Source organism: Ciconia boyciana, chromosome 1, assembly GCF_034638445.1.
Source record: "Ciconia boyciana chromosome 1, ASM3463844v1, whole genome shotgun sequence".
Classification (NCBI taxonomy): Eukaryota; Metazoa; Chordata; class Aves; order Ciconiiformes; family Ciconiidae; genus Ciconia; species Ciconia boyciana.
In genome coordinates this window covers 95,253,496-95,268,434 of record NC_132934.1, presented here as the reverse complement: position 1 = coordinate 95,268,434, position 14,939 = coordinate 95,253,496, and the positions used below count along the sequence as shown (strand labels likewise).

The following is a 14,939-nucleotide window of genomic DNA, read 5'->3' as shown; positions in this document are numbered from 1 at the left end:
GTTGAACTTAATTCTACTCTGTTCCAGGTATTGAAAGGTTCCTAGCTGTTTTATTGTCTTCACAGAAAATTTCTTTCATTCTCACACACATTGTAATTCCTTTGACACTTGTAGGAGACAAGCAGGCCATGGGTACTGCAGTTATGAGCTCTGAAATGCAGATGGAAACATGTCCACTATAGTTGTCTGTGTTCTTTCAGTTTTTGTTGCTTGACTCCAGATTTTGCTTACTTGATCAATTTTTCCACCCATGTTTTCACTCAGGACTTTCTTTTCTCTTTACATTCCTGTACGTGTCTGACACTCAATTTTTCAGTCTCTCACGTAAGGATCTTGTTTTTCTTTGCAAGCACGAGGCATGCAGTGGCTGTGCAATAAACCTGTCTAATTTCTGAAGAGTATAAACCCTTAAAACAAGTCTTTTCTTTCAGCTCCTAAAGAACCACAACATACTCCCTTTAAACCTAAAGCAGCTCCCATCCCAGATGCTCCACACAGCAAGCCTGGTAAATTATCTGGTCTTTTGTCAAGCTGCGGTTGATAATTGAGCAACTGCTTTAAGGGTGGGCAGTGGGGGGAGTTGTCAACAGTACATTTGCTGTTACCTGGGTATCATTCTAGCTTAAGAAACCTCTGTGATGCTACAGTTAAGTCATACCACTGATGGAAACTATGACAGTTCAAGATTTTTTTTTATATTACGTGGCTATTACCAGAAGAAGAAATAGTAGTGACCTGGATGTTTAAATCGATGATAAAAAGTTATTCACAGCTTGTATCTGAGCAACACACTTCAGTTGTTTGCACCATGTTTTTGAAGCTCTTATGAGAGAAGCCTCTTAAAGCTGTTGCAGTGCTTTTCCTTTATATACATATTTTCATTCAGATTCCCCTTTCATTCAGATTCCCTTTTCATTGAGGATTCCCTTCAGTTGTATTTCAATTAGGAGATTCCCCATCTCCTAATTGACTGACATAAATCTGACTGACCTGTATAAGACAATCAGTGATTTCACTGAAGGGTTTATTGTTGTTTTTTAAATATTTAGATGTTAAAAACAAACAAAAAATTGAACTCTCTGTAACCATAAATCTCTGAGGGTAAATGCCCATTGCTGTTTTAAAACATCGCTTTCCTGTTGTATATAGTATAGTGCTGAAGGTTTTTTTAAGGGGGCAGGAGGGAAAGGGAGAGTCTCTTCATTATTCTGAGCATTTATTGACATTTTTTCAAACAGAAATCATTCCAACCTTCCATGAACCAGATGCTACTATGATTCCTCATATTCCTGAAAGAACAAAGGCAATATTGGGTAATTGTGTATTTCATAAATAATTACTCTATTTTCCATTCTTGTTAGAGAAGATACTCTTAGAGAGAGATCATTACATGATATTAAAAACTAATAATGAAGTTTTGCTCTTCTTCTAGATACTTGCTTGCCCTTTGGTCTTGATAAGGGTAATAATGCATGAGCTCATTTACTTTTGAAGGTTCTTTTCCTTGTCTTCTAGCCTTTCCAGTCAGAATGATGCAATTCCTTCACGTTATACATTTTCCAGTAAAAGGGGACTTTATTTAAAGAGCAGGTAGTTATTCCTGTAATTTCTGCATCTGAGGTATGGATACTGTCATCCTAAAATACTCTTCTGCTTCACTCCTCATGGTATAATTTTACAGAAGAAAATTGCAAGAAAATGATAAGGTATCAACTATAGCATAACATATACCAAAACAGGCCAGCTATATGACCCTCTAAATTAAATACTAGTTCTTAAAGCCATCTTCTCTGCTAACTTCTAGTCATCCATGTTGGGAAAACTTGCTTAAATATATGAAACATTAGCTGAGAATTCTTTCTTCTTAACTTAAATGTCAGATGTGTGGACCAAATAAGGGCCAATGAATCCAAGCAGTATTGGGCAGCAGGAGTATTGCTTGAACAATCTTTGTTAATAATCAGTTCTCTGCCCCCAGGTTCAGAGACAGACATTGACCATTATTTTCTGAGAATGAAATGGTATCATTAATGAAGTATTAATAGCCATTTAATAATCTTCGAACCATGTTTTTTCTTTTTGAGGAATAGGAAATGAAAAATGCTTTTCATCATGTTTCTATTTTAATATATATCCCTGTATGCATTGATACTTAGGTTAATATTAATTTGATATCTCTTTATATAGCTTTATGAAGTTTATATGCCCTGTCATACACATCTGGGGCTACCTGATGCAATATCCATATGCAGAAAATGGTTCTTCAGAGCAAGGTGGATGAGGAATGCACAAGCTAAGGCAGATATTTTGAGGACCTCTCACATTGGTGTGGATCATGGACTAGCAAGTGCTAAGATAACCTTTTCCAGTAAATGATTCCTACATGGCAAGGATTTTTAACTAAATAATATGAAGATAACAAGATTGAATAGTTCCCACATAAGAACAAAGAAGTTAATTTATAAATCAAGTCTGATACGAAGGGTTCACTGAAAAATAGATCCTGTCCTCAAATATTCATGTATGGCAGATTTGGAAGATGGAGGCTACTACTGTCTATTTTTGTCCTATTACTTTACTGTGTGGTGTTTGTGACTAAATTCTTCACTGCTTCATCCAAAGCTACAAATTTGTATATAATTTTGGGGAAATCTGTTTGTGTCAGCGGCCATTTAATTTATTTTCCTTTCTTTGCAGGAATTCAAACTGATTCATTTTCAGCTTTACCCTTACATAATTTGCCTTATTACAGATCAGATCGTACTTATGTTCCTTGTGTACTATGAAAGCAGTGTGTTTTTTCAATTATTGTTCCGGGTGCTGTTTGTTTTTATTTCAGCTCCAACTGAAAAACAGTTCATTCATACCAAACAAAAAACATCTGAAAAACCAAGAGTGCCACACACCAAACCTGGTAATGGAGTTATTCTTTTTATTTTGTGTGTTTGTGTTTAATCATTCTTTCCCTTAGCCTTGGGTTTTGTGCTTTTTAACAGAATTATTCATAGCTGATTTTGTGCTGAAACAAATGCGTTACACTTAAGTCAGTCAATCCAAAATATGCCAAAACTACACTGAAAATAATAGTAGGATTTGTAGTATAGCATCAAAAATGTTTTTCGACCTTTCTATTACATATAGCAAATGATGATTAAAATGTAGTAATGTGGGTGTTGACAAATTTCAGTGGCTAGATAGACTGAGTTCTCTGTGATTACTTCCTGGTAATCAGAGATGCTTCTCTGTGAGCACTTTTTTTTAATCTATAAAATGCAACAGAACTCCTTTGCAATGTGCTTGTGCAGTTAGCAACTGACATTGTGGGCTATACTGAAACAAAAGTAGTCTTAAAAATAGTTGCGGCGGGCTGTGTCTCTTCCCATTTTTGTTATAGAAGGAATGTATAGGAGAAGTTAATAGAAAGATAATTATATCTGTCAGCAGTTGATTTTTTAGATAGTCTGCTACTCTTTAGTTTGGGGCATTTTGAAAGTTTTAGAAATAGTGCAAATGCTACTTTGTTTCTATTACAGTTTAATATTCTAAGTTTCTTCACATTTTCTCCTTAACAGCAATACATCAGACAACTCCACAACCAATTATTACAAAATCTTCTGCTACCACTGGGCATTCAAGGGCAACAATGGGTAAATAAGTTTCCTTAAAGTTAAGATGCAAGTATTTTTAATTTTTCAATGGAGAAATTTCTAGAGAACATGCTGTGGTGTGGTATTTTGTGTAACACCATTCCGCTAGCCTGCATTCTGCTTACACACATGCATATTTCTTAATTCAGATGAGTCTCAGTTCTATCCTAGAAGTAAAGCAGAAATAGCCTACATGTCATGTCTGGCCAGAAGCCTGTATTTGTCAGATCTCCAACCAAATTCAGTGGTCTAATTTTTCTTTTAGAGCAAGAATTTTAGCCACTAACTCAAGTTATCCTACAGCACAGTGCTAGAACTTTTCTATTTTTTAGATAGTCACTTTGTTTCAGGTTCCAGAAAGCCATGGAATTGTTACTGTCTTTTTTCCAGGCATTTGAGGCATGCATTTTCTGTGGGCCAAATATGGCATTGGATCATGACTCCTGAAGAATACAATAATAATCTTTTTCCTTTTCTTTCAGCTCCAAAAGAAACACTTCTCATTCCTTCCAAACCCAAAACATCTGTCAGGCCAGAAGTACCACAGACTAAACCTGGTAATTTAAAGTTTGTAACTTTAAAAGTGTTATTGTGGCACTGCCTTAGTTACACTTTCTGCTGTCATTCAGTACTGCAGTCATGTGACATGCATGATATGTGGACAGAAATTAGTATCATTGTTCAGCTCAGAGTATGTTAATAAATTATATCAAAGAGAGTGCCCAAGCATTGCATCAATTTCCAAGGAGAACAGAAGTTAAGGTGGTTGTTTTTTTAACATTTGTTTGTTGAATTGGTGGGTAGTAGCCATTAAAAATGTGAGGAATTCTATTAATTTTAATAAAAATATACTGCTGTAGCCAGCTTCACTAAGTTCTTTTCTTTTGTGGGATTTTATTACCCTAAATACATTTGCTTCAATTTCTCAAGTGCTTTTGAAACTCGGGTTAGAGAATCTCAGTCCAAGATGGTTAGATGCTAAGAGTACAGGTACCTTCTTCCTATCAGTGATTTTTGCAGTAACTACAATAGATTTAGGGATGCATAATTATAATGAAGGATTATGATACCGCAGCTTTACACTGGGTGTGAAGTATTTCCATAAAAATTACTAGGTAGGAAGGTTACAAGAGAAAAAAAAATTGATAGGGGAGGAGTGACAACATGATTATAAGAAAGAGCAGCTGCTAATCTTTCTTACTCTCTGATCTCATGTCCAAACTGCTAATATTCTAGTTTCAGGTAAGTAGGTTAATGAATAGTTTTATCATTCCCCTCTTTTTTTCGCTTAGACTTCTAGCCCTTTTTATATAGCCAAAAAGAATTTAAGCAGAGACCCTATTCATTCAAGAACTGTACATATATATTACTATGAAAATCAAACTGAACAGTCTAGGAAAAAGATTCATTTTCTAAAGGCCTTAATATGAAAGTCTTTGTGTTAAGTAACCAAGTTAGATTCTAACTCTCAGTTGAAGAAGAGCTATTTGCAATCATGTCATAGTTAACAAGTGTCATGTTTTGGTACCACTCCAAAGTTAGTTTTAGGCAAAGAATTTTAGAAAACAGAATTTATAGGTTTATTCTTTTCCTTTTAATTTTTAAATCATTATAATGATGTATATGCAAAATAAACTACTGTTACAAAAGTTGTTAAAAACAAATGGCACTATTTAGCCACTGCCCTTTATGCTACTAAGTAGGTTACTTTCCAGCTTCCATATTTTAACCTTATTTCTGAAAGACAGAGACATGTAGTGTGTGCCTCTGCCTGTCAGTCTCTCCTTTTCATCCAGTAACTTAGACATCTTTCACTAAATTCAATCAAAATTGAGTGAGAGAAGAATGTCTGAAAGATAAATATGTTACTACAAGCTTTTAGAAATTTTTTAGGGAAATGCAAATTAGTAGACCCAGTGTGAGAAAGACCAAAGACTGTCAGAACTCTACCTTTAGGGCATTTGTTCTGAAGTTGGTGGGTGCCCGGCAGAATAGTTGCACTGTCTGGCTGTCAGCATGAAAATACATTCAGATTAATCAGAACATGTGTCTGTCTCAGGTCTGTTCAAATTGTCTTAGCAGATGTGTAGCTAGATTTTTAGGAAACAAAGGACACAGATCCTTAATGAAATCCAACTTCTTTAATTTCACTTCTCACAGAACAATGTTTTATTTTTTGTAGCTCCAAGGGCAACACACCTGGGATCAATTAACCTTATAACAGTTCATGTTGTTGACGGGTCCAAAATGACTTTGGGTAATGAGAATATTATGTCAGTTTATTTTTCATAAAACTTTACTTTCTCTGCTTTTGCTATATGGCTAAACTTACACTTTCATCAACAGAAATACCTTAATATATCTTTATGTCGTGTTCATTTGTTAGTCATATTCCAGTGCATGTACAAAATGTTGCTGGTTTTAATTTTCCAGCCATTTTTTCTTTCATGCAATTCTTTCTAGAAATAAGTACTTCATGTACAAGGCTGAGGAGTCATATAAAGAGGCATTACCTGATCATCTTTCCTTCTTTTGTCTGACTTACTAATGATATATATCTTCCCAGTCTTGAAAAGTCTTTTATCTGTATAAAAGCATGATTTTCAGCCAGGTTTCCAGCACTGACTCTTATTGTTTATGGTCTGCACAAAGACAGTTTGAATTTCCCTTCCACCTGTGATGTAGTATGTTTAAAAGGAAATTATTTGCATTTGATAAGCAGTAATATCTCCACTTTCAGTTCCCAATGAAACGTACCAGATTTCACCCAAGCCCAAAACTGCTCTAGCAACTGAAATTCCACGGTTCAATACAGGTAATTTTTAGGATTTTCTTAAGTTGTTGTATTGAGAGTCTGTAGATCTTAAGTAAAATCAGTACGGTTTAAGGTTTTAATGGTCTGTTCATTATTACCTTTAAAACTATTTCAAATATATAACATGAAAATTTATTTTTCCCCTTATCAAATGTTTTTTGTTCATTGCTCTGAAAATCAAGGTTTGATCAGGATTGCCTCAAAGATGATATGAAACTTTTAAACAGTATTATTGCTGTGTATTGGATCCTCAGATGTATAGTGTTGCAAACATACATGTAACTGACTTTCACCTTTTTCCTTACTAAATATAAATCTGTTTAAACTTTTCCCAAATGTAAATGTCAAAAATGAGTAATATGTTCTTTGCTGCATAAGTATTTTCTCTGACACTTCAGAGAGGCTGGATTAAGTGTTATGGATAGAATGGTTATTAGATTGGAATATCAAATAGCTAGCTCTCTCTATTTAAAAATTTGAGTTACAGAAGTTGATAATTTGGCATGAGATGACAGTCACTACTGCTTATGCTTTCAGTTTTCAGTGTGATTCACCCAGATTCTGTAACAACTAAAATATAAAAATTATTTGGCAAGTGAAAGGCAAAAATAAGAAAAGGTTGAAGGCTTCTGATTTTAACCTTGATGATAACACTATGCTTCAGCAGCCCTACACAGTGTCTGCATTGAATGCTTCTAGTTGTTTTCTCGGCAATATTTTAATGTTTCATGGTTTTGTCTGAATACTTGATTTGGGGGGCTTCAGTTTGGTGTTTTATTTTGAGGTTTTTTGTTTGTTTGTTTTTTACAGAACCTAATTAAATGTCTTAAGGCCATGGATACCTTGCAGAGCTAACTCTGTATCCATATACAGTTGGGTAACTGGCTGTAAATATTTTATATCTTTTCCTAAACCTAAACATGAATGTAACTGGTCAGACTGCATGATGGAGTCATCTGACCACTAAAGAAACTAGCATTTTCAGCGTGCATTTTGGATTGGAACTCATAGAATTCTCCTATGTCCGTTTTGCTGTATCGCATTGGTGCATGGACCTTTTTTCTGGCAAATTACACTGCACTATTGGTGTTCCTTTTACATATAACATTTAAACTGAACCTTATTTCTTTTAGCACCTCATAAAACACGTCTCACTTCTGCAAGACCAAAGCCATCCGATAAATCACAGACCAGACCTGGTAATAATTGTTTATTCAATTTGGGACAGGGAGGATATTAATTAATTAATTAATTTCACCTAGTCTCAGTGGAATTTTAAGTGTTGCTGGGAAAAAAGGGTATTTTTCTGTCAATTAATCAGTCTAGAGGTAAAGCCTTTCCAAATCAGAAAAGAAGAAACCAAAACTGTGTGTATAATCACAGCAAGTGTTAATTCTTCTTCTCTAATGTGGCATTATTGGCATCACATAAAAGTCTGCTGGGTTTTCTTCTCATGGAACTTTTTTTCTTTTTTCTTCTTTTTCTTTTTAAACTCTCCCACAGCTCTTAGTAAAACCACACTAGCACCAGCTAGAACAAAAGCACCTGGACTGCCAAAGTGGATTGTGCCAACAACAGGTAGAGCTGCAGTTTTGGGGCTTTTTTAACTTACCAGTAAAATACAGGACTGTGACTTCCTCAAATCATCTTGAGCCCTGCAAAATATTTCATTGTGTTTGATTATAGAAGTTAATTCCTCAGAGTACACTATGTAGTTGCTGCTACTGGTCATGCTATATAATTCCTGAGTGTCATTATGAAATGATATTGACATTCAGTCAGTGTAAACTTACAGATAGATTATTATGTGGCTACTGTTTACTGATGTTTTCTAGATGATAGGTCCAGAATAATTACTGGAAAACACTTTGTTGAAAAGGGTTACCCAGTTGTTTAAGTCCAAGTCAGAAGGCTTGGTAAGAAAGCCTTAAAGCCAGGTATCTTGCTAGCTACTAGCTATGCACATTGGGTGTTCATGTCAGACCTACTCATATTCAGACTATGCAATATTCAGACTATGCGGTATTCTGGCTTGAATACTTAAGCACCAAGAAATTTCCAAGTTGATGGATGATAGACAAGGGTGAGAACTGTCGCTTCAATTTACACATCCTTACACACACAGATAACATATATCCCTAACCACAAAGATTTATTCAAAATACAGGTTTGGTTGGGGAAAAAATAATTTATACTTTTTCAGTTGTACTTGATTTTTCCATCCAATCAAAATAATGTTGTCAGTGCTAATTCATAACGAATCCATTTTTTTTATTTAATAAAGTATTAATTTATTATGTCAATATAAATACTGTCGGGGTTTTTTGATACAGCCATTGGTTAATTAAATACAGAATTTTGGGATTCTTCATCAATGATGCAAGTTTAGAGTAATAAATAATATAAATAAGCAACTAATACACATATTCAAAGCAAACTTTTGGCTGTTCACCCACTACTAACAGTGCTACTGTCCCATACTATTGCTCTGTGCTAGCTAGGTTAGGATAACCCGAGTAATATACCATCTACTCTACAAATTCCTTTTTTTCTCTGTGTAATGTTTCTCTGTACTAGGATTTCCAAAGTATCTTTGGCAATTTAATACCTGTTGTTGACCTTAGTATGATTTGAGCTACTCATTCCTGTACATAATTTCGAGAAGCCCACCATGTTTTTAGAAATGGCAAAACCTCAGAAGAGATGGTTGTATATTTAAATTGCATTAAAAATAGCCTGTTTAGAACATGACATGCTCTTCTGTATTACATACAGAGTGGATGCTTTCATTGGAGGTGTGTGGTCTTTGGCCTTTCACAATCCTTCTGGTAAATGAAATGAGCCCATCGAATTCCAGGACATCAGAGGCAGTTACAGTATTAAATGACCAATGGCAGTAGTTGTGGGTCAGAAAGTTTTGTTCTTCGCTTGTGTTGGCAGTCTGCTTATAAGTGAGCTTTCTAATGTCTGATTACCAAAATAGGTAGAATGCACACAGGTCTCCAGGAGTAGGTGGCTTTTGAAATCACATTATGAAATTAGGCATGAATACACAATTATGTTAGACAGTATATTAAGCTTTTCCCTTCTCCCATATAGTAGTAACCTTGGCAGAGGTATTTGTAGATTAAAAAGAAGAAAAAAAAAGAATGCATGCTAAGTAAATCAGCAGTATAAACATAATAGTAGCCATGTAAATTGTTAAATGTAGTTTATTGTGCTTAATGCTGTTTTAGGTGACTGCTAAAGTATTGTTTTAAGCAATCTTATTTTAAACGCTCCTGTTGGAGTGCCCACTAGTCGCCATTATTTCCATGTCTTTCTGGTAGTGCCAGTTGCCAGGAAGAACTAGAGCTTCATTGTGGTAGATGAACTTGAAAATCGTCACAAGACTATTACCTTGCTGTGCATACTGTGTGTACTCACAGGTGAATAAGTACCTTCTTTTAGAATTCTTCTGGAAAATGCTACTTCTAGTAATATTTTCCATTGCTCATTACGTAAGTCTTTTTTCTCTAAGTTAAAGAAACATCCTGAAGATGTCTGTTACCTAGATTTTGTGTCCTGCCAAGTGAGCCCTTTAAGTTAAACCTGATGTCCAAAGTACTAAGGAAGAGCTGGCATTTATTATCTACTGCCCATTTCTTTGTGCCTCCAACCCTGCTGACATAGCAACTCATTGATACCTTTCTGTGAGTCTGCACCTTTCTTCTCAGAAGTGTAGAGAAATCACCAATGAATTTTGTACGGTCATGACATGTTGAGAGAGGACTGCAGCTTTTCGCAATTTTTCAGTCTGTACTTTCCTTGATGATCAATAAGTGAAGTCCCAAGTCTTCTGTAAAGCAGGTATGTCACAGTATTGTGGCAAATGCAGTGTCTGAGCCTACAAGGCTGTCTGTGCTCACAAAAATCATTTCGCCCAACAAGAGAGTTCAGGTAATCAATTAAAGAAATCTTCTATATCTCTCTCAAGCAACGTGCAATTACATATTGCAAACAGAATTCCTAAGTCTGCAGAAGAGACTTAGAAAAGAGAACTCTACTTACCTGGAACCCTAAATCTTACCAGCTGAGCAAAGACAAAAATGTTTCTTTTTCAGTAGGTGATATCTTCAAGAAATTATAACATTTTAAGATACCCATCTTGGACCCTAAATCTTACCAGCTGAGCAAAGAAAAAAAAGTTTCTTTTTCAGTAGGTGATATCTTAGAGAAATTATAACATTTTAAGATTTTTGGGGGTGAGGAAGTTTATTTCTTCCAGTATGAAAATGAAATGTTATTTTCTGTGGTTATCAGAATCCTTAACTTCTGATCTAAGCTGATCAGAATCCTTAATGGGACTGTAAGGAACAATAAGTTTTCAGGCTTAGCTTTAGACATTGCGTCATTTTTTCTTTCTCTGAAGAAGAGCACATTTACTGAAGAGCCATGGATACTCTGTTGTTTGAAGACCAGTTTGGATCTTTTAATTCCTTGCTGGGCTGGTACTGCTGTTGAATGTACTCCAGTTCTTCTTCCTGATCGTGCTCATTAGCATCAGTGCAAAGATGTTTCATGCAGAGTGTGCTGGGCAGCCGCAGGGCCCGGTTGATAAGCAGTGGAATTTGTTTTTTCCAGCGGCAGCACATGGGATTGTGGCTGGTTTCCTGGCAGGCTTTTCAGTCTCCTGGCTAGCTGTAGTGCCAGGTGGCAAACTTGACTGTGGGAAAGAGGCAGGGATTGCCTTCCCATTCCTTTTAGTGTTCTACCATGTTTTAGCAATTTTCTCTAGAATTTCATTTTATTGAGATGGCTTTTCATATTTGTCTTAGTATATGTAACTTATCTTACTCAGTTATTTTTTTATTTAATCCTAACCATTTTAAAAGTGCTCCTGATCTATTAAGCTTCCAGACAGCCTTCAGCAAACAAACTTTGAGCAACATTTCCATTTCCCTTGTGAAAAAGAGAGTTAGTTGGTTTTCATTATAATGGCCATTAACTTTTTGTTCTATTTTATTTTTATTTTTGAAACTGTGGGTGTATAGCCAAGTTCTAGAGGAACTCAAGTATTAAGGTATTTTAGTTTGTTTTATCAAGGGCACTTCTTCCAGTTCTTCTCTTAAGATGATCCATCCTTCTAACGGTATTCCTGCTATTAAAGATGCAGTGGTTAGTTCTAAGGTGTTCCAGACCCCATGAATATTTCCAGGAAAAAACACAGAAGTAAAAGAAGACACAAACACACATGCAAGTAATACATCTATTCTCAGTTCTGTTAAAAGTTTGGAGGAATGCAGTAAGTCGAAATGCTTATAATAAGCAAGTTACCTTAGCTAGCATAAGGCAAATGCTATGATAAATACAGCAAGCTGTTTATTAGTGCAGGTACCTTGTAGGAAAACACAAACTTTTATGTAACTTTAAAGCATATTGAAACATTCAAAGAGGAGATTTTGTCAACAGGGAAGTCTTGTGGTTTGATCAGCTTTTTCCCTGAAACTTTGACTTATTTTTCATTACTACTTTACTAATGGCAGAAAAGCAGTGCAAGTTTCTGAAAAAAAAAAAAAAAAAAAAATTACTTCTTCCATCTAGAATGTATGCAATATTTTGTTCATTCCTAGCTGATATAACTCAGAAAAGATTGTGATTCTAAATTAGATTGTAAGGAGCAGGACAGAGGTAGGCTTTCCTGTAGACACTGTAAGATGCAAAACTAAATTAGACTTGTAATGGATACTTGGGTGATTTAGTATGATTTAGTCAATGTGCTATTACATTTTGTTGATGTGTTTATTGTGAGATGAAGCTAAGAAACTAAATATACTCTGACTATGACCCACGGTGTACAAGATTATTTTTCTTTTAAAGCTGGTGCTGGTCTTCTCGTGCCTCTTCTTCCTTGAACACCATTCATGTGAAACATTGATTAGCACTCTGGCAGTTTGTATATCTGAAGATCTAATTAACCACTTTAGTTACCTGAAGACAAATTGCAGTTATATAAAACCACATGATGTGTTTAGAAATTTTAGTCACAGGGACCAGGTGACCTGTGTCCTGTTCCCAGCTTACTACAAGTCTCATTACTTTAATCTTAAGTAAATAATTTAACGCGTCCATGCTATGGACTGTGGATTCCTACGGTATGCCTAGCAAGAATGGCCAAATAGTAAAATAATTGAAAAATTATCTGCTTCATGCTGTTAAAATACTAGTTTAATCTCAAAACAAACTGAGCACCAGATTATAAAGCTATTAGATCTTTGGTTGAAATGTTTAGATCACATTGGAATAGGGATGGAATTTGATAATTAATTTAATTTTGAGATTATTTTTAAATACATTAACTTTCAGGGGTTTTTTCTTATGTTATGAGAAAGAGTGATTTTTTTATTATTATTTTTTTTTCACAAACATGGTGAAATTGCAATGCATCTTCTCACTCTACCATATATAGAGTTTTTATAAAGTAAATATACTTATTTTGTATAGGGAAAGCATATTAATTTAACAGTCTGGCTGTCCTATAAATATCAGCATGTGAAACAGTTGTTCTGTACCAGGAGTAGTTGTGTTGATCTTTTTAATGCCATTTACTTCAGTTTTTTTAAAATGTGTTTATATAACATTTAAGTAGGACTTTCTTTTTTATATACAAACTGAATTTTATGTACACTTTGCCTCCAGTACTCCAAATACGGTATAAGTTTGTTTCAGAATTGCTCTAGCCATTCAATATGGAGGATAACTGAAGATCTTCTTTTGGGAAGGAGGAGAACTTTGCCCTTTGCAAAAATCAATGGACATTTTATTCTATATACTGAAAAACTAAAATGTTCTCTGTACTCATCTTTCCATATATAATCTTGGTTTAACTCATCTGTTATCTCTTAATCTTATTAATTCTCTCTTTCCAAATATATTTTTTCAATTAATGTTTAAAATTAAATTGCAGACTCTCTAGATGTAGATCACTTTCTACTTACTTGAATAGGAAGATAACAAATATCACTAAGTTATTGGTAAAAACATATGTGGGCCATATATGCTAGTTTCACACTTAATATTAGTTAGAGTTTAAACATATGCAACATACAAGTATTCCATGACTTGGTACTGCACTGTAGATAGTTATTTCATTTCCTTTGTTTCACAGATTATGTATATACACCTGAGGATATTGCCAGACAAATTGGCATGGAGGTGGAAAAACCTTTGGAATATAGCGATACCTGGGAAAAGCCAATTTCTGGTAAGGTTAATAAAATAAGACAATATAGTAAATTTTAACAGTTACAAAAAATAAAAACACCGCCTTTCCTACACAAAAAACACCTCCACTAAGAAGAGAAAATAATTCTTAGTCATCCTCATCAATACACCTTATCTTGGCTTCAGGATGCTACTAAAAGAGATAAAAATAAGAATATTTCATGGTCACTACTTAGTCACTAACATATGCCATATATTAAAAATTACCACCACCAGTGTTGTATCCGTATGATCAAACAGCTGCAATACTGTAAGCACTGATTTTTTTCATACTAATAGTTTCTACATAGCAAGGGAGAATAAGGTGAATGCATAACCAAATTGTCCTCCCATTTATGAGAAAGTTTTGTTGAATGTTAGGACTGTTGGAAAAATTAGAACATTAGGCTTGAAGCAAAATAACAATGTGGAGTAAATAAGGTTACAGGTTTTTTTTACATGTGCTATACGGGGCTTGTCAGTTCTACTTTTCTTGCAAGTCTTGCAGTCATGTTTTCAAAACAATCAAAATGTTTTTACTGAAAAAATGCTTCCCCAACTAGGCCTTTAAAAATAGACTTTTTGTATTTCACTTTTTTCTAGTCAGCTGCTTAGGAATTTTCTGTTTCAACTGAAAAGTTGTAGTATAGGGTGTGTTTGTATGCCACATGTATACACGCAAGCATACATACAAACATGTAAACACCCTTACATGTAGATAATGTAGATAATTTCTTTGTTTCATAAGCATAACCAGGAATAGAGCTTGTTTTAGCTGTGCTTTTTTACTGGCATAAAAACTGACTGAAAATAAAATCTTTTTTGTTTTACCCTTGGATTTAATATTCATCTGCAGCTGCTCTTTTTAGTTAGGTTTTCCTTTGAAAACATGTTATTAGATTTTAAAACACAGATACAAAGATATGCCTCTAACTAATTTATAAACTGCTGTTTGCTCCTAATCCCTGCTGAATTTCCTTTGCACCTAATTTACCTGCACAAAGACAAGAGCCTATCTTGACAGATGAGTTCTGATGTTTTGTCTTTTTAAAGTTTATTCAATCTGAAGATTGTATTTTGCAAAGATTAAGTCCAGTGTGATATACTATTAGCAGTAGCTGGATGCAGACTGTAAACTGAAAACAAGGATGGTGCGCTGCCTTTTTTGTTACTGAATGTCAGGCAGTGGTGTGTACTTAAGTAAATCCAGCTTGTGATTTGCAGACTGGAATTTT

General features: G+C 34.7%; 1 protein-coding gene across 1 annotated transcript in view; it reads left to right on the top strand.

Annotated features, from left to right (window-relative positions):
* Nucleotides 1-14,939, top strand: part of ABI3BP (ABI family member 3 binding protein) — a 166,151-nt gene that overhangs the window by 116,475 nt on the left and 34,737 nt on the right. Inside the window, 10 exon segments of the mRNA XM_072851395.1 lie at nucleotides 432-506; nucleotides 1,239-1,313; nucleotides 2,840-2,914; nucleotides 3,573-3,647; nucleotides 4,130-4,204; nucleotides 5,830-5,904; nucleotides 6,388-6,462; nucleotides 7,596-7,661; nucleotides 7,966-8,040; nucleotides 13,610-13,705. Coding sequence (XP_072707496.1) covers nucleotides 432-506; nucleotides 1,239-1,313; nucleotides 2,840-2,914; nucleotides 3,573-3,647; nucleotides 4,130-4,204; nucleotides 5,830-5,904; nucleotides 6,388-6,462; nucleotides 7,596-7,661; nucleotides 7,966-8,040; nucleotides 13,610-13,705 — 762 coding nt within the window.